The following is a 21,607-nucleotide window of genomic DNA, read 5'->3' as shown; positions in this document are numbered from 1 at the left end:
CAGAAACTACAGCATAGGCGCTCTTCTCATCCCCACTGCAAGGATGAGCACACTGAGGCTCAGGCGCATGAGGAGTTGCCCGAGGTCACCCAGCCTGTAAGGGGCAAAGATGGGATTTAAACTTGGGGCAGAGAGAGCCCATGTTTTTGGCCTGGCATCCGGGGGTTCCTGAGGTACTTCTGTGGAGAGACTGCTGTGCTCTGCCCACCTACAACAGTGCAGACACTGGGATCCCATCCCCATGGGGGCTGTTCTGTTCCCTAGTGGATCACAAGCTCTGAGGACAGCTGGGCCAGGCCTCGTCTTCCCAGTGTCAATAACAACCCCATCCCATCACTCCACAGTCATGCCGGGTGGCCTGGCTGCTGGGCCTGCACGGTGGCCCCCGTGCTAGGCTCAGGCAGCCACACAGTGGGGCATGGCAGAGGGTGAATTTGGACCTGGTTCATAGGTGGTTTCGGGGCTGTGGCCTCCCAGTGCTCCATGCTTTGTGGCAGGTGGAGGCAGAGCCTCGCCCGGTCTTAGTTCCCTGGTGGCCAGTGTGGCAGCAGTGGTTGTGCAGGGCGGGTGGGGAGGCGGAGCATGCGGCAGGGCTGTGCAGGGAGGCAGGAAGGGCTCTCCTACAGGAGTTGGCACGTGAGCGTCACCATTTCTGTTGTGGGTGGTTTGGGGAGTCATGGTCGAGTCCCAGCTCTGCCGCCCGCGCGCTTAGTGACCTGGGCAAGTCACTTCCCTTCTCTGGAAAACGGAGCCCCTAATCCGGGCATCTGGACGAAGGGGCTGTGGACACAAGCCCTCCTCCCTCCGCACCGGTGGGCTCCCTGGTGTCTCCAAACCTTGCTTTCCTGCCATCTTCAAGGGGTGGCCCTGGTGAAAGCGCCCCCTGCCGTGCAACCCTGCCCTGTCCAGTGCCCCATCAAGCTGAGTGTCCTTTAGCACCGGCGCATGCCTGGGACCTGGCCACACTGGCCTAGTTTGAGAGGCATGGAGCTCAACCACTCAGGCTCAGGAGGGCCAAGCCCTCCCCTGTCCTCGGGGTGAGGGTGGGAGAGGCGTTGTCTCAGGACTCAGGCCCACCTGGTGCCCCGATGAGGGGAGTGGGCTTCCAGGGTGGCCTTTCAAGGGGCAGCAAAGGCGAAAACTGAGGGGGTGGGAGAGAAATGGGCTCTGGGCAGCAGTTCCATGCCTCCCAGCCACCCCCAAGGTGACAGATAGGGAAGCCGAAGCTCAGCGAAGTGGTGGGCAGCAGAGCTGGGACCCGAAAGGAGCTCCCTCTGCCTCTGACGCCCCCACCGAGGTTAGCGCCACGATGGGGGAGGGCATCTTTGTCAGTTTGCTATGGCTGTCAGGCTGGGGGCCTTCGCAGAAACTGTCTCAAGGACGCCTCACTGTCTCCCCTTTTAGGAAAGTCCAAGAGGAAGAAGGACTTACGGATTTCCTGTGTGTCCAAGCCACCCGCGCCCAGCCCCACGTGAGTCTGCCTCAGCTTCTCCCCTGGCTCGGCCTGGAGGGGCCCCGGTGGATGGTAGCCTGCAGGGGGTAGTGTGCTCCCGGCGGAGCCTCCCTCGAGCTGGCCAGGTTGGGGCGCGGCTGTGCTGTGCCCTCAGCCCGTCTTAGGGATGGGAAGGTGAGGCCCCTTGGACCTGGCACAGCAGGTGCCCAGTGACTGATGAGGGACCTGGAGGCCACCTCCGGGGACAGGATGTACTCTGGTCCTGGGTTTGCCCCTTCTGTCGGGAAGGGTGTGGTTTTCTCAGAGACTCATGGGGTCTGTTTTTCCCTAAAGCCCCCCCAGAAACCTGGACTCACGGACCTTCATCACCATTGGAGACAGGGTAGGTGCTGGCTGCAGCCTGGCTGGGGCCTTCATGTCTTCTCACCTGACAGGGGCCCGAGCGGACCCTGTAGGGCCACTAAGAGGTGGCTGTGGGTGTCAGAGCTGGGCTTTGGGGAGGAGCCTCATTTCCTGGATGCTGGCTGTTTGAGCCCCCTCTCTGGTCTTCCCATCTGGAATGGGGACAGTGGCCTGCCTCATGGGGCTCTGAGTTTTCCTGAAACTCAGAGTTTGTCCCCATGTCACCTGTGGAAACTGTGTGTGGAGCATGCAGACGCCTGCCTGACCCTCAGGGCCATGCCTGGGAATCTGCATCCCACATGCCCCTCCAGTGGCTTTGGCAGCAGGGACTGAGAATCCTGGCTCTTAACCCACCATTACACTGAGGGCTCCAGGCAGAGATCTCATCCCGGAGGCCTCTCCTAGGCTGACAGCTGCTTTCACGTGAATTTCCCTCCCGGACACTTGTCACCGATGTCCAGCTCATCTCCCTGCTTCTTTCTTTCTTTTTTGCTGTAACCCTCACCCAGTCACCCGAGGGTGTTCTTCCCATTGCTTTTCAGAGAAAGTGGAAGGGAGAGAGAGACATCAATGGGAGAGAGAGGTATCGACCGGCTGCCTCCTGCATGTGCCTTGGCCGGGGCTGAGGATCGAGCCTGCAACTGAGGTATATGCCCTTGACTGGAGTCCAGCCCGCGACCCTTCCATCCCCAGGCTCTGCCCACTGAGCCACACCGACCAGAGGCTTATTTCTTTTTTGTCTGCCTCCCGCAATAGAGAGCGAGAGAGAGTAGGTGACCCGTGGCCACACTGCTTACTGTGAGGGCAAGACCTTTGTTTTGTTTCCTCTGTCTTCAATGCCTAAAATGGACTCCCACATAGTAGGTGCTCAGTGAAATACTGGTTGAATGAGTAATTCAGTCCACCCTTCTGCATGGGGTGGGGAGCCAGAGGGAAAGGGCATCTCAAGCTCTCTGTGCCCACTGGGGGAGTTTCACAGGCTCTCCTGGGATATTGGTGCTGTTCCTGCTTTATAGATGGTAATATGATGCTCAGAGAGGTTAAATGACTTGCCCTAGGTCACACAGCAGGAAGTGGTCGGTGCAGGATTTGAACCCAGGTCTGACTGGCTGTCTTCTCTTTCTGCTGCCCCAGCTCTCTCCACTGAATGAGGTGAGGGGCCAGCTCCTAACTTTTGACCACCAACCTTTTCTCTTTTATGTCCCCAAAGAACTTTGAGGTGGAGGCTGATGACCTGGTGACCATTTCGGAGCTAGGTCGCGGAGCCTATGGGGTGGTGGAGAAGGTACGACACGCCCAGAGTGGCACCATCATGGCTGTTAAGGTAAGCAGGGTCCTGCCCTGCCAGGGAGCACTGGGCTACGGGACACCCAGGATGCTACCTGCAGAAGGTGTCAGGTCTGAGCCTACCTAGCCCTCATAAGGGATGGTGGGGTGCTCGCCTCCTGCCGGGTTGCCCCTTAACTCCAGCCCTCTCACCTGCAGCGGATCCGGGCCACCGTGAACTCACAGGAGCAGAAGCGTCTGCTTATGGACTTGGACGTCAACATGCGCACAGTTGACTGCTTCTACACTGTCACCTTCTATGGGGCCCTCTTCAGAGAGGTGCGGCCTTGGCGGGAGGGTGGGAGGTGGGTGCTGGGCTAGGGCTGGGAGAAACCACCCTGCCCTCCCTTCCGTCTGCACACCTGCCCTCCTCCACCTATTCTGAAGCCTACTTTTGATCATTCTGAGCCCCTATCAGACACTTGCTGAGTGCCACTGTGTGCCAGGTGCTGGGCACAGGAATGAAACAGGCCCTGCCTACCTGTGAGAGCAGAGCGGGGCTCTTCCGAGCTCAGGCCTAGCAGCCAGATTGCCTGTCTTCTTTGCTTCCTGCCTCAGTTTCCTTGTCTATGAAATGAAACCCTTAATTGTACTCACCTCACAAGGTTGTCATAAGATGAAATGGTATCGCCCTTGGCCTGGCATTCAGTGAGTGTGCCACAGGTTGTGTGACCACCTGCCTTATCAGCTTCCTGGCTGGTAGGGGGGGCTCCAGGCAGGGGCGGCTGTGGAGGTGTGCAGGGTGTGGTTCTGGGTCCTCGGGGAGACTGGGTGTTAGTGTCAGGTGAGAGGACTGGTGAAGCCAAGGGAGTGTGGCCTGTGGACTGAAAGGATGGGCTCCTGCTGGATGGCGTGAAGGGCTGATGTTGGGTGTGAGTGGAGCCCAGGAGCCCAGGTTAGATGCTCTTGGTTTGCAATGGTGATGTACCATATTGAGTTCAGGGGTGAGGTCAGGGCTCTCGGTGCCCAGCCTCACTCTCAGGCCTGGTGGGTCCCTGGGCTTGCTGGGTGTGCCAGGCCCAGTGGTAGGTCAGTGCCTCATCGCCACTCGTCTGAGTGGCTGAGCATCCCCTGTGCCAGTTCAGGCTGCCCATCCCTTGTCTCTTCGGGGGGCGAGGGGGCCTCACCATATGCTGGGTCCCAGTTGGCAGGAAGGCCCAGGGGCCTGTGGGTGCCAGAGGAGATGCTGCACCCAGTCTTTGCGAGAAGGCTGTCCTGAAGGATACTCAGGAGTTTGCTGGGGATCAGAGGCTAGGGACGCAGGGCATTGTGGGTGGAGGAGGGAACTTTCTGCTGAGGTCAGAGCTGGGATGAGCCATATGTGTTGGGGGCCATCAGGGCTAAAGCAGGAGGACTTGCAGGGCTGGGTCATGGCGCTGAGCTGCAGCCACATCCTGAAAATTCCTGTTGGAGGGACACAGTAAGGTGTGTGTTTTAGTCACTTCTTCTTGGAAATTACCATGGAATCAGGGATCAGATAGGGGAGACCAAAGGTGACAGAGCTGGGGGAGGCTGGAGTGTGACCCCAGCAGTGTAGGCAAACCTGGATGGTGGAGAAGTGGGCGGGCTGAGATTTTGGAAGGCAGGATGGGAGAAGCTGGGGTAGGCAGATGTGTCTGCCAGAGGCCTGGCTGTCCAGGCACAGGTGCAGCCCCAGTGGGCCTGAGCTAACCTCCAGTGTCCACCCACAGGGAGATGTGTGGATCTGCATGGAACTCATGGACACATCCCTGGACAAGTTCTACCGTAAGGTGCTCGATAAAGGCATGATGATTCCAGAAGACATTCTGGGGGAGATTGCTGTTTCTGTAAGTGGCTGCAAGCCTGGTGGGGTTGGGAGTTCCAGGTGCATAGCCAGAGGCCCCAGCCTGGCTCCAACAGGCACAAAGCCCAGTCTGATGTGGTATCTTGGGCAGAGCTGGGCCCCAGTGTGGCCCTGAACCTGGGTGACAGCCCCCCAGGGGCCAACTCCTCAACCTGAACCAGAGCCTTTTTGCTGAGGAGACCCTGGAGCCTAGGGCTCCCAGAGCTACACAGGCGCTCCTGGGTCTCTAGGCCCTTGAATGCAGCCCCCAAGCTCTTGGACCATTTTAAAAAAGGACCTCGTACTTAGAGCTTCCTCCTGCCGAAAGGGCCCGGAGACAGCTCAAAGAGGCCCAGGCTAAGTTGGGAGGGAGGTCAGCATCCTGAAGTCTGCCTTTCACATTTATTTATCTGTTTACTTATTCGTATTGAATTTATTCGGGTGACATTGGTTAATAAAATTATATAGGTTTCAGGTGTACAGTTCTATAACACATCATCTGTATATTGTGTTGTGTGTTTTTTACCCCAAGTCAAGTCTCCTTCCACCACCATTTACCCCCCTTACCCTCTTCTACCTCCCCCTTCCCTCTGGCAGTCACCACACTGTTGTCTGTGTCCAGGAGTCTTTCTTTTTGTCTTTGCTTAATCCCTTCACCGTTCTCACCCAGCCCCCAACCTCTTGAGGTTGAACGTTGCTAGAGGAGTGTAGCAACACTGGGCTCTAGCTCCTGGCAGCCAGAGGAAAAAGGAAATGGGTATATCCGTGGTTTTTAATCCTGGCTGCATCTGGGTCTATTTAAAACATACCCATGCCTGGGCTGGGTATTGAGTCAGAATCTTTGGGATGATTGCCCAGGCACCCCTACTGTGTCTTCCTGAAGGGAATAGCTCAGGTACATAGTCCACTAGCTCTGCTGAGGGAGAAGAGAGGAGCCAGGGAGGCTACAGAAGGGCTGACTTTTACCCAAGAGCCTGGTAGGGAGTGGTGATGGCCCCCTTGGGGGTTCATGAGCCCAGGATTCTGCAGGGGTTTCCAGTACATCATTTCCCTGGTAAATGCTGGGCCCAAGACCCTGGCCCACTTGGGTGGGTAGGAGAGAAGCAGGAGGTCAGAGTTGCCAGGTGTCTGGGGCAAAGGTTGGGATGTGGGTAGGAGCCTGGGTTAATGAGGGGCTGGGTATGTAAGTAAGGGAGACAGGTGGACACGGATGGGGTGTGTGCTACTGCTCTGTCGTCGATGCAACCAGAAGTAACATCAGTTCTGTTTCTCTGTCCCGCATGTCAGATTGTGAGGGCACTGGAGCACCTGCACAGCAAGCTGTCGGTGATTCACAGAGGTCAGTGCCCACCACCAACCATCAGGGAAGTCCAAGGCCACTCATACGCATGGTCTCATCCAGTCCTATGAGGCGGGTGGACCTCTCTCCCTTTTCAAGATGAGCTTGCTGAGGCTCAGAGGAGTGACAGGGAGGGATGTACCTGCTGGAGTTAGGAGCTGAGCCTGCTTCCCAGTCTAGACCACTCTACTTCTCCAAGCCACTTTCCCTGGCCCCCACCTAGTCCCACCCCCCCTTAGGTTTGCCACCTCCCCTTAGGTTTGCTGGTATTCCGAGAAGGACTAGATGGACCTTTTCCCTGGGAAGGCTGACTGATTTTGTTTGGATATATCATTTGCATATTGTGAAACATACAGATCTGTAGTTACTGTTCAATGAATCTGTTCAGAGTTTATACCCATGTAACCGCCACCCCTGGCAAGATGCAGTATGTTTCCACCGTTCACCCCATCCTGGAAAGTTCTCTTGGCCCTTCTGGCTGGTCCCTGAGCCCCGCATCCCCCCACGCTCCTTGTCTGATCTCACCCAGTAGACTGGCTCCCTGGTTCTTGAACTTCATAGCACTGGACTCACATGCTCATGCCCTTTGCCCAGCCTCTTCCACTTGGCCTGATGTTTCTGGGATCCACCCAGCTTGTACATGTTGTAGCTCCTCCCTTTTCATTATTCTTAGTAGTCCTCTTACCCTGATGTCCTGCTTTTTACTACAAAGTTAATTAGACTGAACCCCTTTGGCCACTCAGTGGACTTCCCAAGCCCACCCCCAGCTCACCACTGTCAGCAGTTCAACATGGAACCTCCAGACCTTTTTCTGTGCATTTCTATCGTGTGCACATCCCTGTAGAAAGCACATGGGCTGTGTGTGTTGTGTGTACGTTTGCTGGAAGGTTTCCTGCTGTGAAGCCTGCTCTGGTCAGTCTTGAGTCATGGGGTGGGCTCCATGTTCTCTTGCAGACCTGCACCTGCTATTTTAGCTGCTGCCCTGTGCTTCCTGGCTGAACCTGCTGGCTCCTTGGCATGGACACTTGGGTGGTTTCTGGGTCTCACCCTGTCAGTGAGGACCCCTGCACCCCAGCCTGGGAAGACCCCAGAGCTAGAGGTTGTGCCGGGAAGTGGAGGTTGAGTCGCAGTTGGAGGCTGCACAGCCTGCTTCTCTGGGCCTCGTCTCCAAAGTGCTGCTGGTGGCACCAGGACGCCATCTGGGGTGGAGCAGCCAAGCCCTGACTTCGTCCTTACACGTGGCTGGTGGCCAGAGCACGTCTTTGCTGTGTCGTCGCCTGCAGCTTGGGCAGTGCCTCTTGGAGCCTCAGCCCCTCATTCACTCCCTGGGCCAGAGCAGCATCTGCCCCCAGGAGCCAGGACTCCTGGAGCTGAAAGGCCTGTTTTGTCCCTGGCAGATGTGAAGCCATCTAATGTCCTCATCAACAAGGAGGGGCACGTGAAGATGTGTGACTTTGGGATCAGCGGCTACTTGGTGGATTCTGTGGCCAAGACGATGGATGCTGGCTGCAAGCCCTACATGGCCGTGAGTAGTCCCCCCAACCCCAACTCCTGGACCACAGCTGAGGGTCAGGAGAGGATGTGCCTGGGAGATAACATGTCCTCTGTCCATCAGGGACAGGGCCTCCTCCAGATACCGCATTTTCGTGCCACAAAGGTGGCGCTCTGACACCCAGCCTGCCCAAGCAGCCCCTCTACCTTTGTTATTAATTGTGCCCTGAAGTACCCATTTGGATGACAAATTTTATGGACACCCACACGGAGGCAACTCGTGGGGTCTGTGCAGGTCCCACTCCTCCCCCAGTTTCCTAAAGGTGCTCTTCTCAACCCCCAGTTGAGGGTACCTTTGAGGCAAGGTTTGGGCCTTCACCACAAGACTCTGGCCCTCTCCTCAGTTTCCTCATCTGTCCCATGGGGAGGTGGGATAGGTTGGGGAGGCAAGACCCAGTTGGGGGTGTGTGGCTCACCTCTGTTCTGGCCCCTCCTTGTGAGGGGGTGTTTATGCCTCACTGGTCCTTCTTGCAGCCTGAGAGAATCAACCCGGAGCTGAACCAGAAGGGCTACAATGTCAAGTCTGACGTCTGGAGCCTTGGCATCACCATGGTACTGCTGGGGCTAGGCCAGGCCTGGCTGGTTGGGTGGGGCCTGGCAGGGGCAACGCTCGATCAGTGGGTGAGCTTTTGGAGGGCCCATCAAATAGTTTAGACCCTGGAAAACAGTGTTGGCTTCACAATCTGAGAAGAAAACGACTACAGTGATGTTAAGCCCTCCCTAGTAGTGAGGAGGACCCTTCACAAAAGTTCTGGACAGCAGTGCTCACTGGTCTGTTGGACTTTATCCAGAGCTCATGTTGCTTGTTGAGAAATCACAGCCAATTCCAAATTAAGTGAGCTGGCACACAAAAAATTTTAGAAACAAAAATGGTAAAAATCTTTAAAAAATTTTTTACAGCAAGAAGTATGTTGCCTGTGGGGTCCTGGTGCATTTCCATGGTGTGGTAGGATGGAGCAGGTGGCTCTCAGTCTTGGGCCTGTGGGGGCCGGAGTGGGCTGGGCACAGCCCTTGGCTAAGCTGGAGTGGCTCCATCGGAGGTTCCAGGGTAGGGCTGGGCCCATGTGACTCTCTTTTTTAAAGAAATGTCCAGCAGAACCCTGGCCCTGCTCAGGTGGGTCAAGACTTAGTTATTTTTTGGAAGTCCACTTAGGCACCCGGTGGGACATTGGCTGTAGGGACAGGAAAAAGACTAGGATGCCACCAGGGAGTCTTAGTTGTGTGTGAGACCTGCATACTCGGGAAAACGTTACTGTCAGGGGCCCATCATGCATGAATTAGTCCAGCTGACTTATTGGCCTGAATGGTTTTTGCCCCCCACGCTCTTGTCACAACCGTTGGAACTAACGGGTGTGGATTGTTGATGTTTCTGGGGGGTGTCAGCACCCTCTGTGCCTCAGTCCCTGGCTTCTCGGTGTTGGGGACAGAGTGCAGTCAATAGTCAAAATCAATCAGTAAAACATGGTGCGAAGGGGTATGGAGAAGAGTTAAGAGTTGAGCCGAGTGGGGGCGACCGGGGCAGCAGGAGCAGAGCAGCAAAGCCGCTGGGTGGGAGTGGGGGGGGGGGCTGCAGGGGTCTGGGGGCAGAAGCCCAAGGTGAGGTGGGCCTAGTGTGAGCCTGAGGACAGGTCTGGGAGGTTAGAGAAGTGTTAGGTGGGGGCTCAGGATCAATGGAGGTGTTTTAGATGTTACCGATGCTGCAGTTACCATAATCCTCCTCATCACTGTATAATTGTAACTTTATAAGCTGTGTCTGTTCACAGTGACTGAGAAGGAGTCAAAATCAAAATCATTTTGTCAGATGAAGTGGAGGAACTGGTGATACCTTCAGTTTTCCTTAATACTGCAATGAAACTTTTTCTTTTTGAAGTGGAGCAGTATCCACAGTCCAAAAGTAGATATTATACCTGCAGGTGAAAGTTTTCCAAATCCTCAGTTAAAAATAAGAGGGAGTTCTTGCTATATTTATAGGAGTGTCTCTCTGTCCCTCCCATCTGTCCGTCTATCAGCATTATTGGGGACCCACCATATTCTAGTGACCTGTGATGTCTCTACTGGAACTGGGCACGTATTTCAGGTGTCAAGTGCTGTGTAACAGACCACGTCCGGACCTAGTGACTCAAAAACCAACCATGGCTTATTATTTCTTATGTGTCTGTAGTCAGCTGGATTCAGCAGGGTGGGTCTTCCACTCCACACGGTTCTAGCTGGGGGCACAGCTGGGGTCGGGGTTGGGCCGGGCTGGAAGGTTCAAGAAGGCTTTACTGACTTCCTGAGGGCGAGCCTGCTCCCGGGGTGTCCTCACAGCAGCAGTGAGGGGACCGGCAGCCTTGTGAGTGGCTTCCACAGGGACGTGCTCTTAAGGTCTAGGCCCAGGGCCAGCCCGGTGTCCGTCTGCCTTGTCGTGTAGTCAAGGCGAGTCACAAGCCAGCCCAGGTTCAGGAGGATCTTTTCCCTCTGGGTGGGGCACTGGCAAGCACACATGGAGTGTAGCTGCTGTCACAGGGAAGTGACAAAGTGATAAAAACACAATATAAAAATGCAGAGGAAGAGAAAAGGAAAAGTCACTGGGTGTTTCTACTCCACACACACAGCCCCTTCTCCCACCGTCGGCGTTTAGCACTCAACACTGTTTCCTTCTAGGTGTTTTGCTCTTTGTAAAAACATATATTTTGCCTTTTCCACACAGCCTCACATCATTCATGTTTCCCCAGATTAACCCCTGTAGGCATCCCTTCCAAATAATTTACAACCATCTGCCACTCTCTGCTCAGCCAGTCTCCTAACTCGGGGCATGTCACTTGTTTCTGTGTTTTTTTCCCACTGCAAGTCCCTGGCCATCCTGAGGAGGGACAGGTGAAGCACTGCACACTGGCTCACCCTCTGGGTGGCCCCCCTCCCATCCTGTGAGCCCACCCTGGGCAGCTCTCTGTGGGCAACTGACCCCAGCCACAGGACACTTACTACGATAGACACCCGAAGGCTCTCGGCCATAATGAATGTTGACCAGGTGCTGACCACAGGAGCGCTTGTCTGGGGTCACAGGGCACTCTTCTCAGCTGCCCTGTGGCAGGCTGGTCCTTGGCGCTGGGTGTTTAGACTGCTTCTGAATATTCACTATTATGAATCACACCATTCCATGCACCTCTGGGCCCTGAGGGCTTTTTTTGTTTTGTTTTCCATTTTTTTTTGAGCTCTTTAGAGAAAATGACCAGGAAAGGGATTAGCAGGTCAAGGGTTTGGACATGTTTTGATTTTTAAGTTATAAACTCTGGTAGGTCTCTGGCCCTCCTCTGTAGTCCATACAGGGTTCTCACTCCTGCTTATTGGCATCAGCGAAAACTAGGAAAGTGCAGCCTGAATTTTTCCTGTGAAAATACACACACAGAATCACATCCACTGTGCTGTGCATGTCCCCCACCTGGGGGGTGTTTATATCATGGCTGGGGAGGGGCTTTAGCTTTATGGGAAGAGTTTTTCTTAGCATAGTAATTAGTGATCGATTTGGGTGCCAGCTGCCAATGTGAAGCATTTGTTTGAGTTGAGGGCTCTTCTGTCATCGAGAAGTCTCTGTGCTGTTTCAGGCAGGGACCTGCATTGACCTGATTTGTTTTTTCATTTTGGTGGTCAAAATCAGAACTCCGAGTTTGTCATAAGCTAGCCAGTTTGTTCCATAAGTGACTTTCTGCCCATGGCAGGCGAGGTACAGGCTGGGTGCCTGGCATGGGTGCAGAGCCTGGGGGCCCCCGATGTTGCATGCAGGGAGGTGCAGGTCCAGGTCCAGGTCTAGCAGGATTGACAAGGCTACGGTGGCCAGGGAGTCAGGGAGAAGATAATGGAGGCAGAGAGGAGAAGGCTTCCTGGAGGAGGAGGCATTGGAAATGGGCCTTACAGGATGTTGATGGGCAGGTGATGGGGAGCTATGGAGGAGGGGGGCTTCAGACTTCACACCTGATGGGGCCTGGAGCAGGTTCTTGCAGTGAAGGAGCTGATCAGATGTGGGCCTCATGGTGTAACATTCCTTCCTCAGCCTTGGGGAGAGAGGGGTGTATGAGTGAGCATCATCTCATTCCCATTTCTCCTCTAATCAATGGCAGCAGAGGCTGGGACATTGTAGAGACATTAGGGAGGGGAGTGGCCTGTGGTGAATAGTGAAGTTATTGCCTGTCCAACTTCCTTTGCCAATGTTGCCTTGGGGAAAGGCTGCTCAGGGCTGCCAGCTCCTCTGATTTTCCTAGATTAGCTGGAACCTGGGTTTTTATGTAAAATCTGAATTCAGATTGTTTGAAAATCTGAGGGTGGTCAAACTAGTCATAACCCAGGGCAGGACCTGCTCCGTGAGCCATAATTGTTGCTGGTTGGTCAGAGGAGCAAATGCTGTGTCCGCCTGGCTTTCATCTTTGACCCGATGTCCTTTGAACTTGACTGGCCTCTTGGCCAGCTCCAGGTGCCCTGCTTCTGGGTGCAGAGTGTGGGTTTATCTGACCCAGTGCCGCTGTCCTCACTGCAGATTGAGATGGCTATTCTGCGTTTTCCTTATGAGTCCTGGGGGACCCCGTTCCAGCAGCTGAAGCAGGTGGTGGAGGAGCCGTCCCCCCAGCTCCCAGCTGACCGTTTCTCTCCTGAGTTTGTGGACTTCACTGCACAGTGGTGAGTCTGCAGCCCTCTCCTGGCCAGACCATGGCTCCTCCCTGGGCCAGTCGCCCTCTCCTTTAGCAAATAACCCCAAACAACTAGCCTTAAAATATGCACAGTCCTTCTGAAAGTAGGCAGACCGAGGTAGACCAGAAGGAGAACAAAAGCTTTTGGAGGATTTGAGTAGCATAAAGAAGTTTACTTTTATTGATGTTTGGAACTTTGTACCAAATGCTCACAGGAACCTTATAAAATTGTGTTTGAGATTACAAAGGAAATAGGGAAAAAGGCAAAAGGCAAAGCCGTCAGGCCATGGCCTCTGCCCATAATTTAATAAAACGAGACGTCACAACTAAAGGGAAATTCAAAGTAAATTCTTCTGCTCACTCTTGGGTTATGAGAGTTTTGAAAAATGGAATTATAAGCTGTTCAGAAGTGAAAGGTAGTAAGAAAATAGCATGTCAGTATCTATGTGTTGTGGGTGAAGAGATACTCGGAGGAAAATTTGTAGCCTTTTTATCTTTTATTAGAAAATAAAAAGACTGAAGACAAACGAGGCTTGTAAATAGTCATCAGTCACTTTGACTCCTTTTAATTAGGTCCTCCCCTCTCCCAGGACCTGTGTTAAGGAATTTTCCCCCTGTTTAAGGACACCACAGACACAGTTGTTAATGGTAGCATTTCAGTATCATTTCAATATTAGGTTCATTGGAAATTTCCTAGGTTGCTATAGAGACAAGAAAGCTAACACCCCAAGAGACAAAGAACTAACACACCCAGAGGCCAAGAACTTGGTCTAAGTCTCTGTAGTTTGTACCCTCAGATCCCACTCCACCCTCGGGAGCTCCCTGGAACTGTCCCGCTCCTTATTCCCCGAGCCCCAGGAGCACATATGTCCCCCCGCTGCCCAGTCAGGGGTCAGCCCGGCTGGCTTGGCTGGCCCAGAGGGGCTGGCCTTGCCTCCTCCATGCCAGCCTGGCCCCAACCTGCCCTGTTCTCCCCTAGCCTGAGGAAGAACCCCGCAGAGCGCATGAGCTACCTGGAGCTGATGGTAAGTGGATGGGAGCAGCGCTGGGCTGGCTCTCTGGGGAGGGCTACATCCCCATGCACAGAGCTGGGCAGTTCAGGTACGGATTCACTCCCTGGCTCCCTCCTTCCCCCACGACAGGCCTGTGAAGGGGCACACAGGCAGTGCTGTGACAGATGGCGCAGAGGGATGGGGTGGGGGCGCAGGTGGACTGTTTCATTTGAAGACATCAGGGAAGGCTTCATAGAGGGGGTGCCATTTGAACTGGGCCTGGAAGGATGAATAAGGATTTACCCTCTGATGGAGAGGGGCATTCCAGGCTGAATGCCCGTCATGGGCGGAGGCCTGGCGTGTGTGGGGAGAAGTGAGTTTAGTATGGCCAGTGGATGGCTACTGGAGGGCCGAGGAGGAAGCCATCAATCAGTGCTGTCCCTAACAGGGAGGGCTTTCTGGGGGCGGAGACCTTAGAAGGGTGGTAGGAGTTTTCCAAGCAGAAGGAGCACCCGGGTCTGGACTGGTGTGGGGAGGTGGGAGGCCCCTGTGCCTCATGCCTTCTCCTGTCCCCCATCAGGAGCATCCTTTCTTCACCTTGCACAAAACCAAGAAGACGGACATCGCAGCGTTCGTGAAGGAGATCCTGGGAGAGGACCCATAGAGGGCAGGGCCCTCCCGCAGCCCCGAGCCCCCTCTGCAGGGGCAGTGCTTGCCCACGCCCATAAGCTACTGCCATACCAGCCTGGGGCATTCTGGGAGGGGGCGGGGGGGTCCCAAGTGCCAAAGAACCCAACTGTCAGGGCTTCCTGCTGGGCCCACGTGGGCCCCACCAGTGCCTCTGTCCTGCTGCTCCAAGGACCCCAAGTCTTCAGCCCCCAAGACCCTGGACTTGGAGGGACCTGGATGCCCCCAACAGATGCTGCTGCCCCTCGAGAGAAGGCAGCTGGCACGTGTGCACTGCCTTGGCCCAGCCCTGGATGCCACCCAAGTTGTATATTTTTTTATTTCTTGACTGAATGGACTTTGTGCACTTTGACTCAGGGTGGCCACATTTCTGTCCTGGCCTGGGTGGCGCGGAGGGGGATGAGCCACATGAGTCCCCTGAGCCCCCTTGAGAGACAGCAGAGCCGCTTGAGGCCTTCGCCCCGCACTGGCAAACGGGCCTCCAAGGGGCACCGGTGGCCTAGCCTCCTGCTACGTCTACCAGGGCTGTTGGCTCATGTTTTAAAATTTACCCTCTTTTTTTCTTTTTTGCTTTGTGGGTTTGGCTGTTGGTTTTTTTTGGTTTTGTTTTTGTTTGTTTTGCATGGTTTGGAGCCAGATAAGTTTTCTGCCACCCCCTAGGGAACCATCAGGCCAAGACTCACCCTGTCTGCTCAGGCTGGGGTCTAGGAGGGTGGGCCGCAAGGTCCCTGCCCGGAGGGATACTCTCCTTGGGGACTGGCTTCACAGGCTATGCATTCGCTTTTAGTATATATACATATGTGTGTGTGTGTGTGTGTGTGTGTATAGATATATATATATAGATATATATATATATATTTTTTCTTTGAAGAGAGGACTACCTGTCCTGGATCCTATCCCTAATGGGTTGGGGCAGTTGTCTGATTGCTGTTTTAATAAAAACAAAAAACAAAAACTGGGCCAGAAGGCTGTGTGAGACTGTCAAAGTGGTGAGCCCACTCCTTGTGAATGTCTATGGCCACTAAAGGACCTCTTGTCCCTGGGATGCGGCCTGGGGGGGGGACAGTGTGGTCAAGGGAGTCAGGGCTTGCTGACCTGCCAGGGACCTGCACTTCCACATATGAGGGCACCGAGGCTCCCAGAGGGCTGTGGTGAGGAGCCAGGCTCTGTGCTGGATGCTGGGCAGAGCAACAGACACAGGCCCAACCACTAGTGGGGCCACCTGGCCCACTGTCTGGGAAGAGGGCTTGGCTTGATGCAGTGTGTTGAGCAGGTGCTGGTCCCAGGCCTTGACGTTTTTGCCTCATTGAGAGAGTTATGTTACTGACTTGGGTTATTAATGTTGTCATCCCCAGTTTACAGATGAGAAAACAGGCCCAGAGATCTGAAGTAACTTGCCCAAAGCCACACAGCTTGTATGTTGGAGAAACAGGCTTGGAGACAGGTAGTGGTCCCCTGGAGAAGGCTCTTGGGAGTGGGGGCAACTCAAGGAAGGCCTTTTTGCCAGGGTCCAGTCTGGCTCTTTGATCCTTGAAGCCTGGGCTGGGGCAGAAACTGTTCATCAGTCTTCAGGAAGGGAGTTTACTTGCTCATGTAAGCAGAACTGTATGTGGCTTCAGGCACAGTCGGATCCAGGAGCGTGGTTAATATCCTTATTAGAACTTGTGTCCGTCTTAGCTGTTTTCTCTCAGTTCCACACTCCCCTCATGGGGATAAGTCAGGACCCAGTGGCTTCTACCATTTTAGCAAAGGGGCCCAGAGCTCCAGCTGAAGTCCCAGGTCTGGCTTATTCAGTGGGAAGGGGTCATGTGCTCTTCCCCAATCCAGTTACAAGCCAGGAGGAGAGTCAACCCACCCACATCTCAGAATCTGAGAACAGGGTCTCCCCAGTCCTCCAAGGGAAATCGGGGCATCTTCTCCAGGTTCACTCTCCTCTACCTCAGTCCACCACTGCTCCCATCCTTAGCTCAGCCTGTCCCCAAATAGCCCTCAGTCTGGGGACAGGCCTCTGCCTATTAACCCTTACCTGGCACAGCATTTAGCAATTTCAAGGTGCTTTTGTGCCCCTCCCTCCATGATGAAGGCATGTTCTCACTTTGGGGTCTTTGCAATGACAAAACCCCCTGCCTGGAACCCCCTTCCAATCCTGGTCTCCCATGTCACTTTCTCAGGGAGACCCCCCCCCCATCTGGCCCAGCCAGTCTAGATTATTTTTATCTGCTTCATCTGGGCATATTTGACCTGCCACTGTGTGCTCAGGGAACCTCAACCTTTGTTGAATGAATGGATAAAATGAAGCATGAAGGAGTGAATGAATCCCAAAACCTTGTGTGTGCACACGCATGCGGATGTGCTAGTGTGTGTTGTGTGTGAGCGCAGGCGGATGAGCTGGTGTGTGTGAGCGCAGGCGGGTGTGCCGGGGAGTGTGTGTGAGCACAGGCGGGTGTGCCGGGGAGTGTGTGTGAGCGCAGGCGGGCGTGCTGGTGTGCGTGAGCGCAGGCGGGCGTGCTGGTGTGCGTGAGCGCAGGCGGGCGTGCTGGTGTGCGTGAGCGCAGGCGGGCGTGCTGGTGCGCGTGAGCGCAGGTGGATGAGCCGGTGCGCGTGTGAGCGCAGGCGGGCGTGCCTGTGTGTGTGAGCGCACGCGTCCCGCCCCTGGACTCGGGGCCAGCCATGTTTCAGTCCTAGGGGCACAGTCCCAGTCCTTCCTCTTGCAGCCCCCAGGAGGCACCAGAACCCCGACTTTGACCCCATGTCCCTAGAATTCTGCGAACATGCCATCTGACCGCTCTTACCCTCCTGCTGCCACTTTCCCTGGCTCCTAGAGGCAGAGTCTTCAGATGGGCCAGGGTCCCGCTCTGGGGCTCCCACAGCTCAGCTCTTTTCTGCCCTTGCGCCTTAAAACGACTGGCCCGCCCGTGTGCACATCCTGTCCTCCCACCTCCATGCATAGGCCCCGTTGGGAGCTCTGCTGAGGTAGGGCGACGGTGGGAGGTCTCATCCACAGGTACTCATGGGTGCACAGTCCTCTACAGTTGGCAAATCACTACAGTTTACAGAGAACCCTACAGTTGGCACATGATGTCGGAGTTTGAAAAGCCCAAAGCTGTTTACAGGACACAATTTACAAAGTAATTTACAGTTTGCAAAGCCCTCTACAGGATTAAAAAGCACTTTATAGTTTACCAAGCAGTTTACAGTTTGCCGAGCAATGGCCAGATTAGAAGACATTCAGAGTTTGCAGGTTCCTCTCCACATTAGTCAAACACTGGTTGTTTACAGGTTCAGTTATTATTTAATGGACCCTTCTGCTTTTACAAAGGGCGTCCAGGCATCCAAGTGGGGGAAGCCAGTGTGCAGGTCAATTTGACATTTACAAAGTACCTGTCTAGCCCTCAGCGAAGGCTCTCACTATGTGCCTGCCCAAGTGGCAGGGCCCTTTTCCCTGTCCCTAGGCTGTTAGGGGGAGGTCCCAGCTGCAGGGGCTGGACTGGGACCTTTGCCTACCTTAGGTGTCTTCATTGCTCTCCAGACGTCAGGGGTTGGGTGCATGTCCCAGACCTGGGGCTAAGGAATCTCTGGACTGACTGAGACCTGTGGTCTTTGCTGTGAGAGCACCCTCATCAGGCATGGTAAACACTGCGACATTCAAGCCTGGTCTAGAGTGGGGTGGATGCCCCTAAGGGAGGATTTGGTGAGTTCCCTCCTGGAGGTCAGGGAAGGCAGACTTCTTGTTAAATATCAGCTCAGCCTCTCCTCCACAGAATCCTGCTGTGGCTCACACCTCCCCCTGTCTAAGCCTCCTGATGATGCCCCCAAAATGCTCAGACCAGCTGGTCCTCTGTGACTGCCGCACCCACCACTCTTCCACTTGCTCCCTGAGCTTCAGCCTCACTGTGCTCAGATACATCAAGCCCAGACTTGCCTCAGGGCCTTTGCACTAGCTGTCCCGGTTGCCTAGAGTGCCCTCCCTCAAGATGACCTGCTGGCTGACTCAGATGTCTCTACTCAGATGCTACCTCCCCACAGAGGCCCCCCTGATTATCCAATCACTCTATCCCCTCACCTTGCTATATTTTCTTAATATTTATTTTGTTAACAATAATATTAACAGCTGCTTTAAAATGGAGGTGGAGCTGCCATGCCAGAGGAACTGCTTTGCACCTCTTATGCTTAAACCTTGGAAGGTTAAAAATGACAAAATAACCTTTGGACTGGGCCTAAGCACTTTGTTTCCCGAAAAACCGCAAAGATAACAAGAAAGCAATTATGATTACTGGGCTAATGACTACCCGACTGAAAATTAAAAACATTGCTTAGAATTAACACCACTGTGTTGCCTGCACCAATAGAAATGCCTTCCTTCTACGGATGTCATTGTTCCCCTCCCCTTTCTCATAAATAACCCCCTGCCTTTGTGTCTTCTTTTTTTTTTTAAATATATCTTTATTGATTTCAGAGAGAGGAAAGGAGAGGGAGAGAGAGAGATAGAAACATCAACAACGAGACAGTCATTGATCGGCTGCCCCCTGCATGCGTGTGCCCTGACCGGGAATTGAACCCGGACGCCTGGATCCTAGGTTGGCACTCAACCGCTGAGCCACGCCCGGCCGGGCTGCCTTTGTGTCTTAATAAGAACATTTTTGGGGATTCTGCTTGAATCAGAGCATCTCAAATAGCTGTTCTTTTGAACTCAGTAAATGTTTATTGCCTCTTACTTTGAAAGGCCCTTTTATTTTTAGGTTAGTAATTTATTTGCACTCTTGTCCACTCACCACCTCCCTCTGTGTACTGGGAGCTCTTCTGGGGCTGGGATGAGTCTGTCTTGCTCAAAGTCTGGCATGGAGGGGCCATGACCTCGGAGGTGGCGGGCGCACGGAAGGTGCCCTCTGGCCCCAAAGCCGAGCCCAGAACCAGGGCAGCTGGGCCCACGGAACCGTGCCCAGGTCTGGCTGGAGGCGGGGTGGGGCTGCAGCTCTGTTTACTCTGGGCATCAGCCTAGGAAGACTCCAGGAGCCGGGCAAACCCTTCGTTGTTCTGACTAGAGACAGTGCGCAGAGAAGGGAGCGGCCTGCTGAAGGCCACAGCACGCGGCAACAAAGCTGGAACGGGCGCCTAGGGGCAGGTCTCCAGGAGCAGCAGCTCGCTCGGTCAGGCAGGGCCCCCCTCGGCCGGCCGGCCAGGGTTGGAGATTAAGGATTCCTCCCCTGCTTCGTTTTCAAAGCCTGTCTGGTAACTCTGGACCAGCAAAGGGGAAGGGCTTCTGCCACCACCTTTATCTCTGGTCCTGTCCCTGGCTGCGTTGTGGGTGGGGATGGTGACTGAGCAGGACTGTGTCCTCTCCTCTCCCAGCAGGGACTTAACAGCGTGTGGCTAAGCCTTCATGTGAGGCATGGGTCCCTTCCCACCCCCACCCCCACCCCACCCCACCCCACTCCACCCCACCCCACCCCCACCAGGGCTGCATCTTCCGCTTGCACAGCTCCCATTGACATGTGATTCCTGGAGGGGTCAGGGATCCTTCCTGTCCTGGCTCTACTCCTCTGACATGAGGGCCTTGTGTAAACCCCAGTGCACTCTACATGCTCATCTCTGCTTCTTGGGAAAGCCACTGTAAGTTCTTTTAGAAACCAGGCAGAAGAGTCTACAACCAGGGTGGGGCCAAAGTAGGTTTACAGTTGTGAGTACGTGAAACACAGGATTTATTCTTGTATTATGATCTAATCACTGTATTATTTCCACACGCACAGCTGTAACTTCCTTTCGCCCGCCTGTGTGCAGCAGCTGTGCATCCACAGCTTGTTCGTCTGTACTTCCAGGCAGTCAGCTCTTCTGGAAGCTGTGTTAGGGGAAGGGCATGAATTGTTCACTTTACTAACTGAAGACAAGAGGTTTTCTTACAGACCCTGGGAAACTGGAGGCTGAAACAAGGCCATAAAAAGATAAGATGCCTCGGTGGGCCCACTACTTAGAAAAGAAATACATTTTGAGAACAGACCAGGACAGGACACACTTTGCTTTGGTTGCTGTGCCTGGATCCTGATCCCCCCCCCCCCACTTCGGGAGTTTCCCTCAGGAACGCTGACCATTCTCTGGTCCCCAGAACAGGCTGAGCTGTTTGTAACATCATAGAAGATTGGCCACCTGCTTATTGGACTTCCAGCTCCTGGAGGCTGGACTGCAGACCCTCCTCTCCCCTTTCGCTGTTACACTCCCAGCTGTACAAGTTATCTTCCCTCTTCCCTATATAATCAGCCAACTGGAAGAAAAAGAGGAGAGCAGAGTTTTCAAGATGACCTGCTGCTCTTCCCATAATGCCAGCAATATTGGAATAAATGCTCATATATGATTCAACCCTGTCTCTGCTTAATTTGGCTCCAGTAGTGACATTGGCCTCAGACCCATTTAGTGTCCTGTATCAGTTGCAGAGTCCAGCCAGGTTCCAGCCCTACCTAATGGCGCTCAGACAGTGAGACAGAGCTGAGTGAGCCCAGAAACCCAGGAGTCCTGTCCCAACCCCCACCCCTAGCCCAGGCTCTGCCCACCCCAGTGAGCTATTTGCCAAGCCAGACTTAACTGCATCCGTCCCCTTCAGCCTCACACAAGCTGTCGGCTCCTCTATTCCTGTCCTGGGCCCATCTCTGGTGGGACCTGGGAGGAAGGAGCCTTGGGAGGCTTCATTCTCTGGTTGGGTTGCACCAGCCCAGGGAGCTCTTTCCTTCTTGGCTCCCAAAGCTTTCATGTTTCCTCAATGCCCAGGGACCCAGGGAAAGGAGACCCAGCATGGGCTCTACAGCAGTCTTATCTGGATTGTTCTCTACAGGCTTGGCATAGGGGAGGTGCTATTTGGCACCTACTGTGTGCCAAACAGCATTCTAGAGCTGAAACTGAGACAAGCCTGGGCCTGCCCTGGCAGCTGGGAGTACATCAGATATAGCAGAAGCAAACTCACAAAATGCTTTACAAACTCTTTAATTATAACTCCCTAAGGAGAAACATTGAAGTAAATAAATTAACTTTTAAATTAATTAAACTTAATTACAATTGTTTAAAATAATTTTTTCTTATGAGAGATACAACACTAAAGAATCAGATTTTGTCATGTAGATGTGCCATCTATGTTTTTTCACTCCTCCAAGAACTAACTTTTGCCTCCCTTGAAAATGGATGGCTAAGAAAATTATCAGCTGCATTTAGTGCCATGAAAAAAAGGGGTGCATTAGAGTGGGACCCTTCCTGAGTCTTGGTCACGGCAGAGTCCACAGTTTCAGAAGACTCCATGGAAGGGCGCGGGAAGCAGCAGCATGGAATTAAGTAGGCAGGGAGTGGAGAGCACGTGCCGGGAACAGCCTGTGCAAAGGCCCTGAAGCGGGAGGGAACTTGGCATTACCTGGG

The 21,607-nt window shown here is 54.0% G+C and overlaps 1 protein-coding gene across 1 annotated transcript in view; it reads left to right on the top strand.

Annotated features, from left to right (window-relative positions):
* The window catches only part of MAP2K3 (mitogen-activated protein kinase kinase 3), a 31,327-nt gene extending 16,533 nt beyond the window's left edge, over positions 1 to 14,794 (top strand). Inside the window, exons 2-12 of the mRNA XM_087825714.1 lie at positions 1,405 to 1,471; positions 1,787 to 1,835; positions 3,066 to 3,179; positions 3,341 to 3,460; positions 4,873 to 4,989; positions 6,273 to 6,324; positions 7,722 to 7,849; positions 8,350 to 8,427; positions 12,386 to 12,525; positions 13,516 to 13,561; positions 14,109 to 14,794. Coding sequence (XP_087681840.1) covers positions 1,405 to 1,471; positions 1,787 to 1,835; positions 3,066 to 3,179; positions 3,341 to 3,460; positions 4,873 to 4,989; positions 6,273 to 6,324; positions 7,722 to 7,849; positions 8,350 to 8,427; positions 12,386 to 12,525; positions 13,516 to 13,561; positions 14,109 to 14,192 — 995 coding nt within the window. The 3' untranslated portion in view covers positions 14,193 to 14,794. The remainder of the gene's footprint in view (positions 1 to 1,404; positions 1,472 to 1,786; positions 1,836 to 3,065; positions 3,180 to 3,340; positions 3,461 to 4,872; positions 4,990 to 6,272; positions 6,325 to 7,721; positions 7,850 to 8,349; positions 8,428 to 12,385; positions 12,526 to 13,515; positions 13,562 to 14,108) is intronic.
* Positions 14,795 to 21,607: the final 6,813 nt, after the last annotated feature.

The sequence above is a fragment of the Miniopterus natalensis genome, chromosome 17 (genome assembly GCF_054644295.1).
Source record: "Miniopterus natalensis isolate mMinNat1 chromosome 17, mMinNat1.hap1, whole genome shotgun sequence".
In the NCBI taxonomy this organism is placed as follows: domain Eukaryota; kingdom Metazoa; phylum Chordata; class Mammalia; order Chiroptera; family Miniopteridae; genus Miniopterus; species Miniopterus natalensis.
Note: the sequence above shows the minus strand (reverse complement) of the source record. Positions and strands in the feature narration are given on the sequence as shown.